The sequence below is a fragment of the Astatotilapia calliptera genome, chromosome 20, assembly GCF_964374335.1.
Source record: "Astatotilapia calliptera chromosome 20, fAstCal68.1, whole genome shotgun sequence".
NCBI classification, from domain to species: domain Eukaryota; kingdom Metazoa; phylum Chordata; class Actinopteri; order Cichliformes; family Cichlidae; genus Astatotilapia; species Astatotilapia calliptera.
Genome location: NC_137441.1, coordinates 18,046,405 through 18,061,547, shown reverse-complemented (window position 1 = coordinate 18,061,547; position 15,143 = coordinate 18,046,405). Strand labels below are relative to the sequence as shown.

The 15,143-nt window shown below is 38.9% G+C and overlaps 1 protein-coding gene across 3 annotated transcripts in view; it reads left to right on the top strand.

Moving 5' to 3' along the window:
• The window catches only part of LOC113013410 (regulator of telomere elongation helicase 1), a 46,356-nt gene that overhangs the window by 20,934 nt on the left and 10,279 nt on the right, over positions 1–15,143 (top strand). For all 3 annotated transcript variants that reach the window (XM_080294432.1, XM_080294433.1, XM_026154286.2), the window contains exons 6-18: positions 2,513–2,588; positions 4,809–4,893; positions 5,047–5,112; positions 6,814–6,970; positions 7,233–7,271; positions 7,349–7,424; positions 8,979–9,076; positions 9,191–9,246; positions 9,438–9,509; positions 9,702–9,783; positions 9,952–10,084; positions 11,077–11,190; positions 14,195–14,235. In XM_080294432.1, coding sequence (XP_080150558.1) covers positions 2,513–2,588; positions 4,809–4,893; positions 5,047–5,112; positions 6,814–6,970; positions 7,233–7,271; positions 7,349–7,424; positions 8,979–9,076; positions 9,191–9,246; positions 9,438–9,509; positions 9,702–9,783; positions 9,952–10,084; positions 11,077–11,190; positions 14,195–14,235 — 1,095 coding nt within the window. The remainder of the gene's footprint in view (positions 1–2,512; positions 2,589–4,808; positions 4,894–5,046; positions 5,113–6,813; positions 6,971–7,232; positions 7,272–7,348; positions 7,425–8,978; positions 9,077–9,190; positions 9,247–9,437; positions 9,510–9,701; positions 9,784–9,951; positions 10,085–11,076; positions 11,191–14,194; positions 14,236–15,143) is intronic.

Here is a 15,143-nt window from a genome sequence, read left to right as displayed (position 1 = left end):
AAACCTCCTTCCATCAGTGAGAACTTTGAAGATGAAACGAGGCTGGGTCTTCCAACATGACAATGATCCAAAACACACCGCCCGGGCAACAAAGGAATGGCTCCGTAAGAAGCATTTGAAAGTCCTGGAGTGGCCTAGCCAGTCTCCAGACCTCAACCCCATAGAAAATCTGTGGCGGGAGTTGAAAGTCCGTGTTGCTCGGCGACAGCCCCAAAACATCACTGCTCTCGAGAAGATCTGCATGGAGGAATGGGCCAAAATACCAGCTACTGTGTGTGCAAACCTGGTAAAGACCTATAGTAAACGTTTGACCTCTGTTATTGCCAACAAAGGTTATGTTACAAAGTATTGAGTTGTATTTTTGTTATTGACCAAATACTTATTTTCCACCCTGATTTATGAATAAATTCTTTACAAATCCTACCATGTGGATTCATGGATTTTTTTTTCACATTCTGTCTCTCACAGTTGAAGTGTACCTCTGGTGCAAATTACTGACCTCTGTCATCATTTTAGGTGGGGGAACTTGCACAATCGGTGGCTGACTAAATACTTTTTTGCCCCACTGTAGGCTTTCAGTGACTCCCATATAACTGAAAATGATATCCCAAGGATCTGGTTTCATTCAAGAAGTCTGACCTTACCTCACTACTGAGCGCATACACTTCATGTCCCTGCTGGTCCACAGCCTTAGTAAATTAATTTTGCCCTTGTATTGGGGCGACCGTGGCTCAGGGGTTTGGGAAGCGTATCTGTAACCGGAAGGTCGCCGGTTTGATCCTTGGGCTCTCTGTCCTGGTCGTTGTGTCCTTGGGCAAGACACTTTACCCTACTGCCTACTGGTGTTGGCCAGAGGGGCTGATGGCGCGATATGGCAGCCTCGCTTCTGTCAGTCTGCCCCAGGGCAGCTGTGGCTACATCCGTAGCTGCCTCCACCAGTGTGTGAATGCGCAAATGAATGAAGAGTGGCATTGTAAAGCGCTTTGGGTGCCTTGAAAAGTGCTTTATAAATCCAATCCATTATTATTATTATTATTATTATTATTATTATTATTATTATTACTATTATTATGTAATTTCCAGCTGCACCACAGGATACTTATGAAAATCCCCATTCACACACCTGATCTCCACCCACTCTGCCTCCAACAATGCCCCCGTCCAAACCAGGTTTTGATGGGCCGAGCTCTGCCGCGTGGCATAGTTTGGAATCTACCCCTCTGGTACCCTACAGGAACGCTGTATGGCCCTCCAGAAATTGGGGACACAGAACACATGGCCCATCTCAATTAACAGACACTCGGAGGTTGTGCAACTGCAGCACTCCTGCCCCGACATCTGAGTGACCCATGGTAAATCGGGTGCAGTCGCCACCGGAATCATGGGGAGAGAGAGGGAGAAGAAAGAAAAGGGTCAGTAGGTCACCACAGCGGTCCCTCAGTGACTGGAGGTGATAGGACGGAGCCAGGAAGCTTCCCCATTGGGGCCACAGGGGGTGTAACTGAAATGCAGACAATTCAGTTCGCATTTCTGTGTTTACAGTGATTAGTCTTTACCCGTTTTAACGTCCACAATTCTGGTTCCAGTCGTCTTGCTGCCAAGCTTGGCGTCACGTCTTGTTCCTCCTCTCTTCCCAGGTCTTGGTGCAATATTAAAATACACAATGAATGTTTGGAGGTTTTAATGTGAGCTGTGTTTGCTAAGTTCACCTGGTAATGCCACCAACTGATTGAGTGTCGGAGCTCAAAAGTAAACATCGAGCATCCACAAATACATCAAGATGATGTCTCCATGTGTGCGTCAGGCACCTGAAAACACATGGTGGTGAGGAGCCACCATGTGTTTTCTGTTTTCTCCTCTCTTTTTGTCTTTCCGGTGAGCCCCCAACCTGTCATGGCAGATTTCCCTTTCTGAGCTTGATTCTGCTGAAGGTTTCTTCACTTGATTTTGTTTTATTATTGTGATTTTTCTCCTAAATATTGTAGGGCTTTACCTCGTAGAATGACGCACCTTGATGTGACTGTTTTTGTTGGTTCTATATAAATAAACATGAAGTGAACCAGCTCCTGTTTTGAGTTCAGGCCACAGACTGGTGTGTGTCTGCTCCTGAACTCTACATGTTTTTAATTTAGGCTTCAAACTTTAATTTTGGATAAAGCTTGTAGTAGGTATGGAGTTAGTTATGCTGCTAGTTATAATGACACTCATACATTCTGAATGTTTTAGCATTGTAATAGTATGTGTAATTAATTACACTTTATATTTTGATTACACTCTAGCCTTCTGTACATAGTATTTGATTTATTATAGTCCTTCTAGGAAAAAATCTGTTTGAGTCTGAAGGTTTAGGACCTGCCTGACCTGAGGCATCGTCTGGAGGGCAATGGGTCAAACAGGTGGTGGGTGGGATGCAAGGGGTCACCTGTGATGGCCCTGGTTTTAATCACATGTTTCAGTGATTTAGTATCCTATAAATACCAGATCTCAAGCTTGATTTTTCTTCTTCTTCTAGATAAGAGCACTGACAGAGATTTGGTTAATTCTATCCTCGATGTGGAAGATTTGGTCCAATTTGGCACCAAACAGAGGTTTGTAGTTCATGTGTTCATTTTTTTGTAGTTGTCTGTTTCAGTCTCTGTACTGCACTTTCTTTCTTTGGTAAGAAATAATCATTGGTAACATTGGCGGCTGGGTGTCTCTGTGTGACACCAAACTAATGTCTTAATATTTGATTTTTCTGCTTCTGATTCAATCTGTGGAATCATTTAAAAAGTAGTTAAAAACTTTTCTGTTTAAACAAGCCTGCTGTTGATCAACATTCTTTTTAAAAATACATTTTTATTTACATGTAACCTTTTGTATTGTCTATATTGGTATGTTTATTTTAACTTTTGTGTACAGCGCTTTGTGACTGCACTCTCTCCAGTGTGAAACCTCCATTGTGATCCATCTGTCAGTAATCTACAGATGGTCACAATTTAGAAAGCTGAAGTCTTGATCAGAACAGTGAAGTGATCCAATAAATATGTGACCAAATATGGGCATTTCATTAGAGTGGGTGAGTCTGCTTATCCACTTAAAGTGGGGATATTAAACATGCAGCAAGAACTAGACTTCCAAAGGGTCCACTGTAGCATCACCTCTGCAAATTAGGAAAATTGCAGATTTATTAAAAATATTAAAAAAAAAACAACACACAAAATTTTTTTCGATACTCTTGTTTAGTTACAAAATACTCGTGAGTGGTTGGGGGGAAAACTGAAGTGTACAGTTAGCTTCATAAGCATTTAGACAGTTATTAAATGTGCCATACAGTAGATTCTCACAGTCAACAATAAAAATGTGATTTAAGTGTACACTTGCAAAGTGAGTGGGGTTTAACAGACATTAAGTCTTAATTGTTTCAGAATTGCAGCCATTTTTAATGCATCGTCCTCTATTTTTAGCAGTTTAAAGTAGTCGGATGACTGACTGATAGACAGTTTCATGGCCAGGTGAGGACTGTTCTCTCATTCCATCACATATTAATCAGATAACAGATCTAGAGTTGATTCCAAGTGCTGAATTTGCATTTTGTAGCAGTTCAGTAGAACTTTCATTATGAGGTCCAAAGTCATATCGAAGTGAAGGAGAACATTATTATGCTGAAAAACCCAAATTACTCTAAAATAGGAGTGGTCAAATCAACAATCTACAAGTGCCTGAGTGTGAAATAATAATAAATAATAAATATGATTTATGAAATAATAAATTGGCCACTAGAGGATATGTGGGCCACTGATATCAGGACATGAAAACTCCTCACGATGTATAGAGATCTCCATCAGACGCCCAGCACCACAGGCAACAGAAAGAGGCGAAGTTACAATGCAGGATGAAACACTGAGCATCCATGAATTCATCAGCAAGATGGGCCACCCGAGGTGAGCTGCTCCAAGTATGCCAAAGACATGATCAGGAACCATCATGGACAATCCCTGCAGTGGACGTACCATCAACATATCAACATGTTAGCTAGAAAAGGCCAGGTTAAAGGACAGCAGAGTCCTTAACGGACAGGACCCAAGTTGCAGACTGTGCAAAGGTTCCCCGGAGACTATCCAGCGCATAGTAGCGGGATGTAAGATGCAAACTAGGGCAGGCTACACTGAGAAGGACTATCAAGTGAGTGGGATACAGGAACATCTGTGCTGCATGTGTACTAGAAGTCCCCAGGTCCTGATGGGAGACAACACCAAAGGTGGTTGAGAAAAATTGGGCCTGTGTCCTGTGGGTCTTTCAAGTAACAGAAAACCGCAGCTGTGATAGAGGGGACAGCAACATCAGGTAGGAGCACAAGAAAATAGAAAAGTGCTAAAATAGAAAATGGAGAAGGGCTAAAGTAACAACTGGAGCAGATTTGAAATGAATGAAAGGGCCTTATCACAAATGAGCCATTATCATTTGAAGGATGCTTTTTGACTTTCTTTCAGTAGTTGTCCTGAAACTTCACTACCAAGAAACAGTACCAGAAGCATGATGTTTTTTTTTTCATTTTAATGTCTTTTTAACCCTTCAAATTCTGAGTCAAAATGCAACAGTCATCTGAGCAATAAATCTTAAAAGTCTTAACAACCACCTCCCCTAACAGTGCAGCAACTCGTCCAAGAACCACTGAAACTCAGTAACTGCTGGGCTACGTGGTCACAGGCTAGTGGATGGAAACTATACCTTTTGTACTATGTTATCTCTTTAAACAGCTATCAGAATGAGTCAGTTTTTCTGTAAAGTTCACGTATTTGATTTCGCATTTGCAAATTTTTCCACAGAGTCTGTCCTTACTACCTCTCCCGTTCACTGAAACAACAAGCAGATGTCATTTTTATGCCATACAACTACTTGCTAGATCCAAAGGTAAGCTCTGTCATACACATTACATCTGAGGCTGACATATGTGACCATAAATGAGCATCAACAGAGACTTTAGTGTTGTGATTGGCACTGTCATTTCTAATCTCTATGAATGCTAATATTCAACTGCCTCTCCCTCCCTCTCTCATTCCACAGAGCCGCAAGGCACACAATATCGACCTGAATGGAGCGGTGGTTATCTTTGACGAAGCTCACAATGTGGTAAGGTTATATCTGGTTTCCCCTGTTAAATGTATTCACTAAAAATTGGCATTGTTGTATATAAAAGCTTCAAAGACCACAAGTGACCCACTACTAAACGGGGATGGTCTACACTAGAGGGTTTCAAATTCATGTTAACTTGCAGGCCACATCGGGCCTAATTTGAAATCAGAGGGGCTGGTCTACTCAAACCATGAGGACATATTAAAACCAATGTTTCCTTTGAAAACCAGATATTGAACTAATATCTTCAGAAAATGTATGATTTTTACTACATCCCATGTCATTACTGTGCATTATAATTTATAGATCGCAGTAGATCTCGAGTATTTTGCAAATGAACAAGTATTTTCTTCTATGACCTGAAAAACCTGTCAAAGCATATATTCTCCTGTATCATCATGCCATGTATATAACTTGGAGATTTCACAGTGTAATCTTCACATTCTGTCACCAAAGCACACTCTCTTTTGATTCACCCACTAATTATACTCACAGTATTCATTCACTGTATCTTTAGGAATTTGCTCACTTCGATTGTAGCCGACTCTCTAGCAGCACGGCCTCTTCACCTGTCCCTCCTCCACATTCCTGCTCAGTATGTCAGAGCTTTAGTTACTCCTCGGCCCTCTTTAGTAATAACGATACTTGTAATAAATGTAGCCTGTTTACAGCTCTGGAGTCCCGGGTTCACCTGTATCTAGCCAGGCCCATGTAGCAGGTGCAGCCAAAGCTAGCATAGCCACCGTTAGCTTTCACCCAGCATATTGTCCAAAGCAGCCGGGAAAACGGGACAGCTGGGTGACAGTCAGCAGGAAGCGTAGTCCTAAACCGAGGCCCCGGTACACCACCACACCTGTCTATGTCTCTAGTTGTTTTTCCCAACTTGGTGACACATCCTCTGAGCAGCAAACTCTAGTAATTGGCTAATCTGTTTCGACACATGTGAAGCTCGAGACATTTTCTTATTACATTTAAATTTACAGTTAATGCACAATGCAAGGTGCTGCATATTTAAGGCATGATTCATCATTGAAGAATGTGATAAATATGTGACCATGAACTCAGGGTCAAGGTCAGAGGTCACGCTTTCTGAAAATCCTACTTACCCTGATGCTGAGGTGTAGCACTGGTGCCTGCCAATGTTATAATATTTTTTTGGTCAATCATTTCAGTGGTAGAGAGCTAAACAACATATTTGGGATTTTTGCAAAGCAACAATCTAAGCATATGTCATTCTTGATTAAAGCTAATTTGTTATGATTATTAATGTGAACACTGTTCTGGAACATGCTCATCCTGTTATTTTCATCTATTTATTACACGATGGCCACTTTTCCTGACAAAATCTCATTCAGCTTAATGCAACAAATGTAACTTGAGACAAAGGACTCGTTGGTTGTGATGGTCTAATGCCAGTTTGCTCCACTAAAATCTATGTTTTTGTGGACACAACATTCTCAGACAAACTCTACATTTACATTACCTGTACTATCATTCTTTGACATGTAGTAACTACACACCATTTTCATTTCATTCACCGGGTTTAGAGGTTCTATATAAATAAAGTTACTATTTACAAAAACATTGGTTGCACAGACTTATAATAATGTTTAAAATGAATATTTGTTATTTGAATTATGCTGATAATTACTTTTGTTGATACTATCCCACCTGATCTGATGTCTTTTTTGTTTGCAGGAGAAGACATGTGAAGAATCAACCTCGTTTGATCTGACTCCCTATGATGTAGCCTCGGCCATCAATGCTGTGGACAGGCTGCTTGTGGAGCAGGCTAAAGAAATCAGCCACAAAGACTCTGTGAGTGAAGACGTCAACGTGGAATCCCTCAGCTCTGGTAAGAAAACCTTCGCTTATACACATGTTCCTAACAGAGTTTTCCATCTAATACTTAGAGTGTATAGTTGTTTATGAATGTCATGGTACTTTGGGCTACTTGTATACTTTAAAAGTTTGGATTTACTTCTACTTTACTAGCCTTAGTTTTGCCTTGGCCTTAGTTTCATTATTACAAGTAATTTTAGTTTATTCTTTAGTAAAGCAAGTAAAAGGTTGTCAGCTGCAGGTCTTTTGATATTTTGTCTTTTGTTTTGTTTCAGGTTTAAAGTTAGATTTGTCCACCATCGCTAAAATCAAACGTAAGTATTGTGGAGTCGGTCGTCCTGTTGGTTGGTGATTGGAGGTCTTTTTCTAAACTTGTTTTTTGCTTTAACAGAGATACTACTGGATCTGGAAGCTGCCATTGATTCCTATGATGTTCCAAGTGATAAAGGCATTACTAAACCTGGAATGTAGGTGACAGCAGTGCTGAGCAGGCTTTCAAAATAAGAGCGTATGGGTTGCCCATTAATAAACTGATTATACAGTTGTTCCAAACATATGAAAATGAATAAATAAATCTCAAAGCACACTTGAAGAGAGCTTGTCCAAGAAAATAATAAATATTGTCAAAGCTTTTCCACCTTCAACAATGCAGGTTTGAAATATGATGGCATTAAAATGTTTGCGTTTTAGCTTCACTAAGATACACACATCCTTACAGAACAGATAAGAACATGTATCTGTTCATGTTTATTTTGTTGGTTCCCTGAATGCCGTTAAGGTCATGTGGAAAAAGCAGACAATGTAAGAGAGAAAGCTTCTAAGGCAACAAAGCCAGACTTGAAGTGCAGTCAGTGTAAAACATCAGTAGGATGAGGGCAAGAAACAAGACTTTAAGTGATGACATCTGACCAGGATGAGAGTAAATTTTATTTTAAAGGCGTCAATTCGTCATTTTTCCAAAACAGACTGTCGACATTTATTTCCACACACGTCTGAGTCGGTTCTGTTCCATAGAGTATGGTCCAGGTAAGAAAACACACGTCACAGGTTGGTGTGTCGTATCGCTCGTGTGTGTTTTATGCATAGATTTGTGCGTTTGTGCTTCGTATGATGTCTGTTATGTTTAAAGGCTGTCTACATCCAATTTTCATTCATGGGAATGCCCTGAGAACTTCCTGACATTTAGCACGTGCATTTCCTCTCTAACCCAAAGGTTATATGCAAACTCAATCAGAAATCATAAGTGACACGTACGAGTTCACGCTTTGACCCCTGCCTCACTCGGCTCCGCCTCCTATGTACTGCATGTATCAAACAAAAGAAAAATGCCAAAATTAGTCTTTTAAAAAAAGGCTAAAACAATGTGGCCTCAAGAAAAACACCTGATTATAACTATTATTATAGATACATTGGTTCTTATATATAATGATCATATCTATTGGATTATAAGTGGAATTTATAGAGTGATTAAGACAAATTGAACATTGGTGACATCCTACATGTTATATACACAATGTACAACATTGTTGTGCAGAAGGAAAAACTGAGATATCACATTTGATTTTTAGCAGCATGAAAAATGCTTTTCTTTTACATCCATATTTGAAATAATTGTCTATAATGTTTTGTGTGAATCAGTGTTAACTGCATACAAAAAACATTTTTTTAAAAATGTACCTTAGTCAATTTAACCGCTGTTAAAATGGACACACAGCAGAACAACAACAAGCTCTGAGTCTGAGATCAGTTTTACTTATATTGTCATACTTTATTGCAGGAAACTGACACAAATGTTCCCAAAGTATTTTAGGGTAGTGTGGTGACACTGTGACAAATCTGTGGTTGGAGTCATGTATTTAAAATAAAACAAGAAGAAGAAAGTGGTCAGAGACTGTGTGGATAGTCCTTAGACTACCGTGACATAAACCCTAGTGGGGTTCTTCCTTAGGTGGTCAGAGAATGATTCTGAATGTTAACTGTTATAATAAACCTGCACTGCATGTCTCTCTGTTGTGTCTTAGTTTCATCTATGAGGTGTTAGAAAGAGCTCATCTGACCTACAGCAACAAGACGGCAGTCTATGAAGCTCTGGAGCAGATCAGTGGATACCTGGCAGGACGTAGGACACATTATCACTTCATTTATCATCTGTAACATTTGCTGGGTGTATTATACAGATCATCTTAGTGCTACTAAGTAACAAGTGACCTGTTTGATGCATGTTTCTCACCAGAGCCCGGAATATTCCTCAATACAAGTGGACTCCAGAAGCTGTCTGATATCATACAGGTACACTTTGTATGGATATTAAGCTGTCAAACTGCTTCTTTGTTTGGGTTTTTGGATTGGTCCCATAATATTTGTGTGATTGAGATCATTCAACAAAATGATAGACTTTATTACTATTTATTGCATAAAGAGTAATTATTTAATCACCTCGTGGCGTGTTTGAGCGATCCCCTCTGTTCTGGTGTTTTCAGCTGGTATTTTGTGGTGAACCGTCAGAAAAGGACAGACAGCACCAGATGGAGACCAACACGGCTCATTTTAAGGTGTGTTTTTGTACAGTTGTGTTCATATTGGAACCAGCTAACATATCTTTGCCACACTTGATGGAGAAGTAACTGAAACTGTAACCATTGTTTCGGCATCTTAAATGTTTAATTTCTTTTTTTCTTCTTTTTTTTTTTTTTTTCTTGAAATGAAATGACTAATGATGAGCTTGTGTCATGTGTTTGGCTCAGGTTCATATCCATCGGGACACCAGCGTTCACAAAAAGAAACAGAGTGTTGACGTGTGGGCTTCATCTTCATCAAAAAAACAAGGTAACGATGCACAGCGTGATGCGTTGGTGGGTTACATGGAGTCACATGAACTGAATGTAATATCATGATATTTTCTTTTTACATTTAGGTCAGAATGTGAACCCTGTTATGAGTGTATGAACTATTTGTACTGTAAGTAAATGTGATTTGTTTCTCTGCATATTGCAGGCAATATTCTGAGTTACTGGTGCTTCTCTCCGGGCTTCAGTATGCAAGATCTGGTGAATCAAGGCGTTCGCTGCATCATTCTGACCAGTGGTACCCTCTCTCCCCTGTCGTCTTTCACATCTGAGATGAGAATGTAAGTTAGCTGTCACTCTGACTGCACAGTTAAATTTTTCCCACCTGAGTAGCAGCTCATTAAAATAAAACAAAAACACAATGGCCTTTATACCTGTTTAGGCTGAACACTGTCCAGAGTGAACTGTTCTTAAAATGTAAATCTTTGGTGATTTTTGTAACTCACCATGAAAGTTAATGATTCGTTTTAAAGCCAGAAGTATCAGCATAAAAAGTGGTCTTTAACATGGATAAACCAGGAATGCTGATACATTATGTTGCATTTATCTGTCAATAATTAAGAATGACTCTGACATTAGACAGACCTGTGTTTACTTGTTAGCATCCAAAGGCAGCATAGCACCTGCTGATGAATTACATCTAAAACATGTAACATATAGGTTTTTGGAAAGTTAATGTGTTTTGAAAATGTTGTAACCACACCTGGATTTTAAATTAAACAGTCAGACTGTCCAAACCAGGGGTGCCCAATCCCGGTCCTCGAGAGCTACTGTCCTGCAGCTTTTAGATGCATCCTTGTTCCCACACACCCGAATCAAATGAATGGCTTGTTATCAGGCCTTTGCCAAACATGATGGCATGCTGAAGAGGTAATCAAACCATTTGATTCAGCTGTGTTGGAGTAGGGATGCATCTAAAAGCTGCAGGATAGTAGCTCTTGAGGACTGGGATTGGGCAGCCCTGGTCCAAACGATTGCATTAACTGTTCAGAGGTTTCAGGCAGTTTTTACCCCTTAAGGGTGTGATTGTCCCCCAACCTGGCAGGTGGGTGGTGTGGACACACAGGTTTGTGAATGTGATAAATCATGAAGCAGCTGGTGTATGACTTTTAAATTGACACCGTAGGTGGATTTAATAACTCGTAACTTTAGTGTATTCACTTGATTGTCAGTGCAGCCCCTAATGAAACAGTGTTATGCATGTATCTGGGCCAAATATGTTTACTGTAATACATCTCTATATGCCAGTGAGTTTCTGCTCCTGCTGTTACAGAGAATTCCCAGTACGTCTGGAGAACAACCATGTGATTGAGCGGGACCAGATCTTTGTGAGCATCATTGCACAAGGGCCTGATGGAGCGCACCTAAGTTCAGCGTTTGATCGGAGGTCGGTATTCTTTTTTAGCGTATGATTACTTTCTAACAGGTCGGTCAAGTTTTGCCATGTGCCTAAATACAAATGAAGGTGCATGGCAAAACTCATTTAGCTCATGGTAGTCTCTGACCTCTGGGGAAAAGTTGTCAAACCATATTTTTTCTCATCTTTTGATTTATTAGAAAGTCAAGTAAAATCCTGCTGTGTGTGTGGAAGACTTCAACTCACTTTTATATAACACTAGTTCAGGAAAACTGTCTTCTTAAGGCACTTGATATTAGAATGAACACTCCAACAATCAAACTGTTGTGCATTAGAGGTAAACTGTAAATAAGCTGATTCTTATATAGAGCTATTCAGAGATTATTAAGCTAAGCACATAAAGTGGAAGAGTCATAGTAGCAATAAAATCAGTGTTCACAAGACATGAGATTCCAGATTATCTACTTTGTTTCTACTATATTACCAAAAATGAAAACACACTCACTGAAACACACTGAAATAAACAACTCGGCTACATCTGGAAAAAAAAACAGTTGCATCAGTCAGACAATTGCAGAATATGATCAATTGGAACTGAGACCATTTAAGTACATGGATCCAGACTAACTTGCAACTGCAGCATTTATTCGATGAGATAACTAATGAAATAATTAAATCGAAGCTTTGGCTTGATAAAAACAAATTGTCATTAAATTTGAATAAAACTAAAAATATGTTATTTGGAAATAGCAGTTTAACTACAAATGTTAAGCTTCAAATAAATGCTGTTGATATTGAAAGAGTCAATGAAAATGGATTTCTTGGGGTAATAATAGATCAAAGACTTAACTGGAGAGCTCACATAAGATATATTCATTCCAAAGTATCAATAAGTATTGCAATACTAAACAAGGCAACGCAGGTATTAGACTGGACATTACTTCTACTGTTCACTGGTTTCACCTTAATTAAGTGGTGGGATTAAATAAGTTTGCATTTCTTCAACTTCTTTTTGATATCTAACTGAATCTTTGCTAAATGAACTTTTGTATATACATATACATGATCAAAATAAAAATTAGCAAGAAAACAGAACAGCAGGTTAAACTTATTACTTATTCAGACATTCTCATAGATGCAAATCTGAAAGTGCTGCTGAGCCTTCACCTGTTCAACTTGCCTTTTACATTAAACCAGACATGGTCAGAACTGCTGTCTCTTTTCTCCATCATAGTTACAGCTTTCCTTACTAATGTATTAAAGGCATTATTAACATTATTAACATTATTAATTTTTCACATACTTTGGTACGTTTTACTTTATGTTTATTTTTAGATTTGATGAAGAAAGCACCACTTTGGCTTTCTTGTCCTGACAGAACACTACAGTGTTCAGTATATCAGAACACCAGTGATGAGTTTAAAGCTTTTGAGGGAATCAAAGTGTTTGTAAGTTCAAGCCTTGGTCACAACCAGTCCAATGGACAAGGTGACAATGCAAACAAAAAAAGAAGCTGCTAAGGCAGTCACACCAGGACAAAGGAGATCCTTTTGTTGTAATTCTAGAATGCTAGCAAGGAAACACTACTATAATAATAATAATAATAATAATAAAAAAACCCAACTACCAGATTTATGGTTAGGATATACAAGAGGGATACCTGGAAGCTAGAAAGCATTCTGGAAACGCATGAGTAGCTAAGATATTTCAGGATACACACAAAAAATGAAGGGAGTACAAGAGAAATGGGAATTGAGGAAAAACAGAAACAAGCTTGCTGTCTGTGGTTGGACAACAGGTTGTCCTTGCAGGAAGATGAGTCCTACAACGACAATAAAGGCTGTCAGTGGCATTGAGCTATTAGATCCACATTCACAAGAAGGAAAGATCAGTGTCGCAGCAGGATACATAATAAAGAGATACATAACACTTATAGTGAACCGGGTCAGGGAGATGTATGAAAAATCCTAGGAAAAAAAATCCAACCTTATTTCCTGTTCCATAGAACGTGTTTGGTTGATAAGAGTTTAAGTAACTCTTGGTTAAATCGAAATTTTGTAACTGGAAACTGTTATCTTATTATGAAAAACCTTTCAATATAGTGCTGATTCATTTGTAAGACGTTAGACAGTTTTTGTTTGTTTGTTTGTTTGTTTGTTTGTTTGTTTGTTTGTTTGTTTGTTTGTTTGTTTGTTTGTTTGAAATAAAAAAAACCCTGATTTGTTAACCCCTTAAAACCAGTGGGAGCGCTCCTGTAGGGTTTAGGTCAGACTTTTAGATCAAATTACCATAACTCTTAAAACAATGGGGCAATCAAAAAATTCCAGCAGTTTCTGAAAGTATCACCTTTTTCAGTTATATTAGGGTCATTATGGTAATCCCAGGCAGGGCACCACATCTAAATCTCAGCAAACAACACAGAAAACAACAAACAGCAAAACGGTAAAAAAAAGAACCCAGATGCCCAATAAAATGTCAGTTTTCTGTAGAGCTTCATCACACTCACTCCCTCTCTCTTCTCTCAACCAACCAGTCTTTTGGGACTGCTGCAGCACTGTGCCTGGGTTTAACGTTATGACCCAAATATCACTGTATCGCTGCTTTCAGGAACCACGAAGTCTTTCAATTGAACAGATGGGAGTTACAGATGTTGAAAAACCTGTCTGATATCAGCGACAGGCTAGGCTTTAGAGGGCTAAAACAGGGGGTGTAATGTGTTAGAGAGATGTCCCTCAGAGGCACCCATACACTTTTCAATTCATGGAGGATGTGTCACTAGGAGATAAGAGCTGTTGTGGCTCAGCAAACAATGATGCTCTAAAACAGGGCTGGGGAACTCCAGGCCTCGAGGGCCGGTGTCCTGCTGCCTGATCTGCCTTATTTGTATGACACAGACAATCCCTTAGCAGTAGCAGTTGGTGAGAGTGGGAAGGAAGAGCTCCTTTTTTATATGTTACCTCATATATATTTTACTGGTTCTGACTTTGAAGTTGTTACTTGAGTGCTAAACTCAAACTGTAAATTTGTGTGGCAGGTTTGTTCCTGAAAACATGGCGTCTTTAGGCAACACCATTGGTAAGATCACAGTATACAGCATGGAAATCGTTTGATTGTGCTAACATCACCAACATTGTTAACTTTTAGCTCTGTTGTTCATGGTGATGTCATATTGCTTATTACCTTTTTGATATTGTGTTTAAGAGTAGCACTTTTTACTACAGCTTGGCAATAACTGGGTCATAAGGTAGAAACAGAAGGTACTCTTGTACCTGTGCCTATGAAGCAAAACTAATGACTGATAAGAATAGCAATATATTGATTAGACTTAATAATACTACTAATACTGGCTGATGCTGTGACATATAACATATTACTATTTCTACACTATATTGCCAAAAGTATTGAAGACAAGTGTGCGATTGTTTTTATCACTATTTTAATGATGGTGCTCGTGTTAATTTGGTCGTTGGTTGTTGATCAGTGGTCAAGACAATCATGACCGCTCATTGTTCCTCAGTGCTGCTGGTTTCAGTCATTATGCAAATGTACTGTTTATAAGGTTGGGGAAACCTGAGCTGAGACAGTCACCAGGTAGAGTGACGAAATGTCTCTACTGCTGACAACAATACATCTGTATGAACAGGATTAATGTTTTAGGACTGTCCATAAATTTATTTGCCAGTGATGTAATAAAAAATAACCATAACATGATTATAACATTTATATTTAACACACAGACATGTTTTTCTTCTGTTCTGTTTTTTAATTATAGGAAGTATACACACAGATTGTGCAGATTGTTTAATGGTGTACTAATACGACACATTAAATAATATTTACATTGTTACCTTTAAACAAAGAGTAAGGTTGTTAACACAAGGCAGGATTAAAATCCAGCATTATAATACAGAGTATCCTACTTTTTAACCATTAGTTACTATTGCTTTGTTATTATAAGGTTAATGTGAGGGGCCAGTATATAC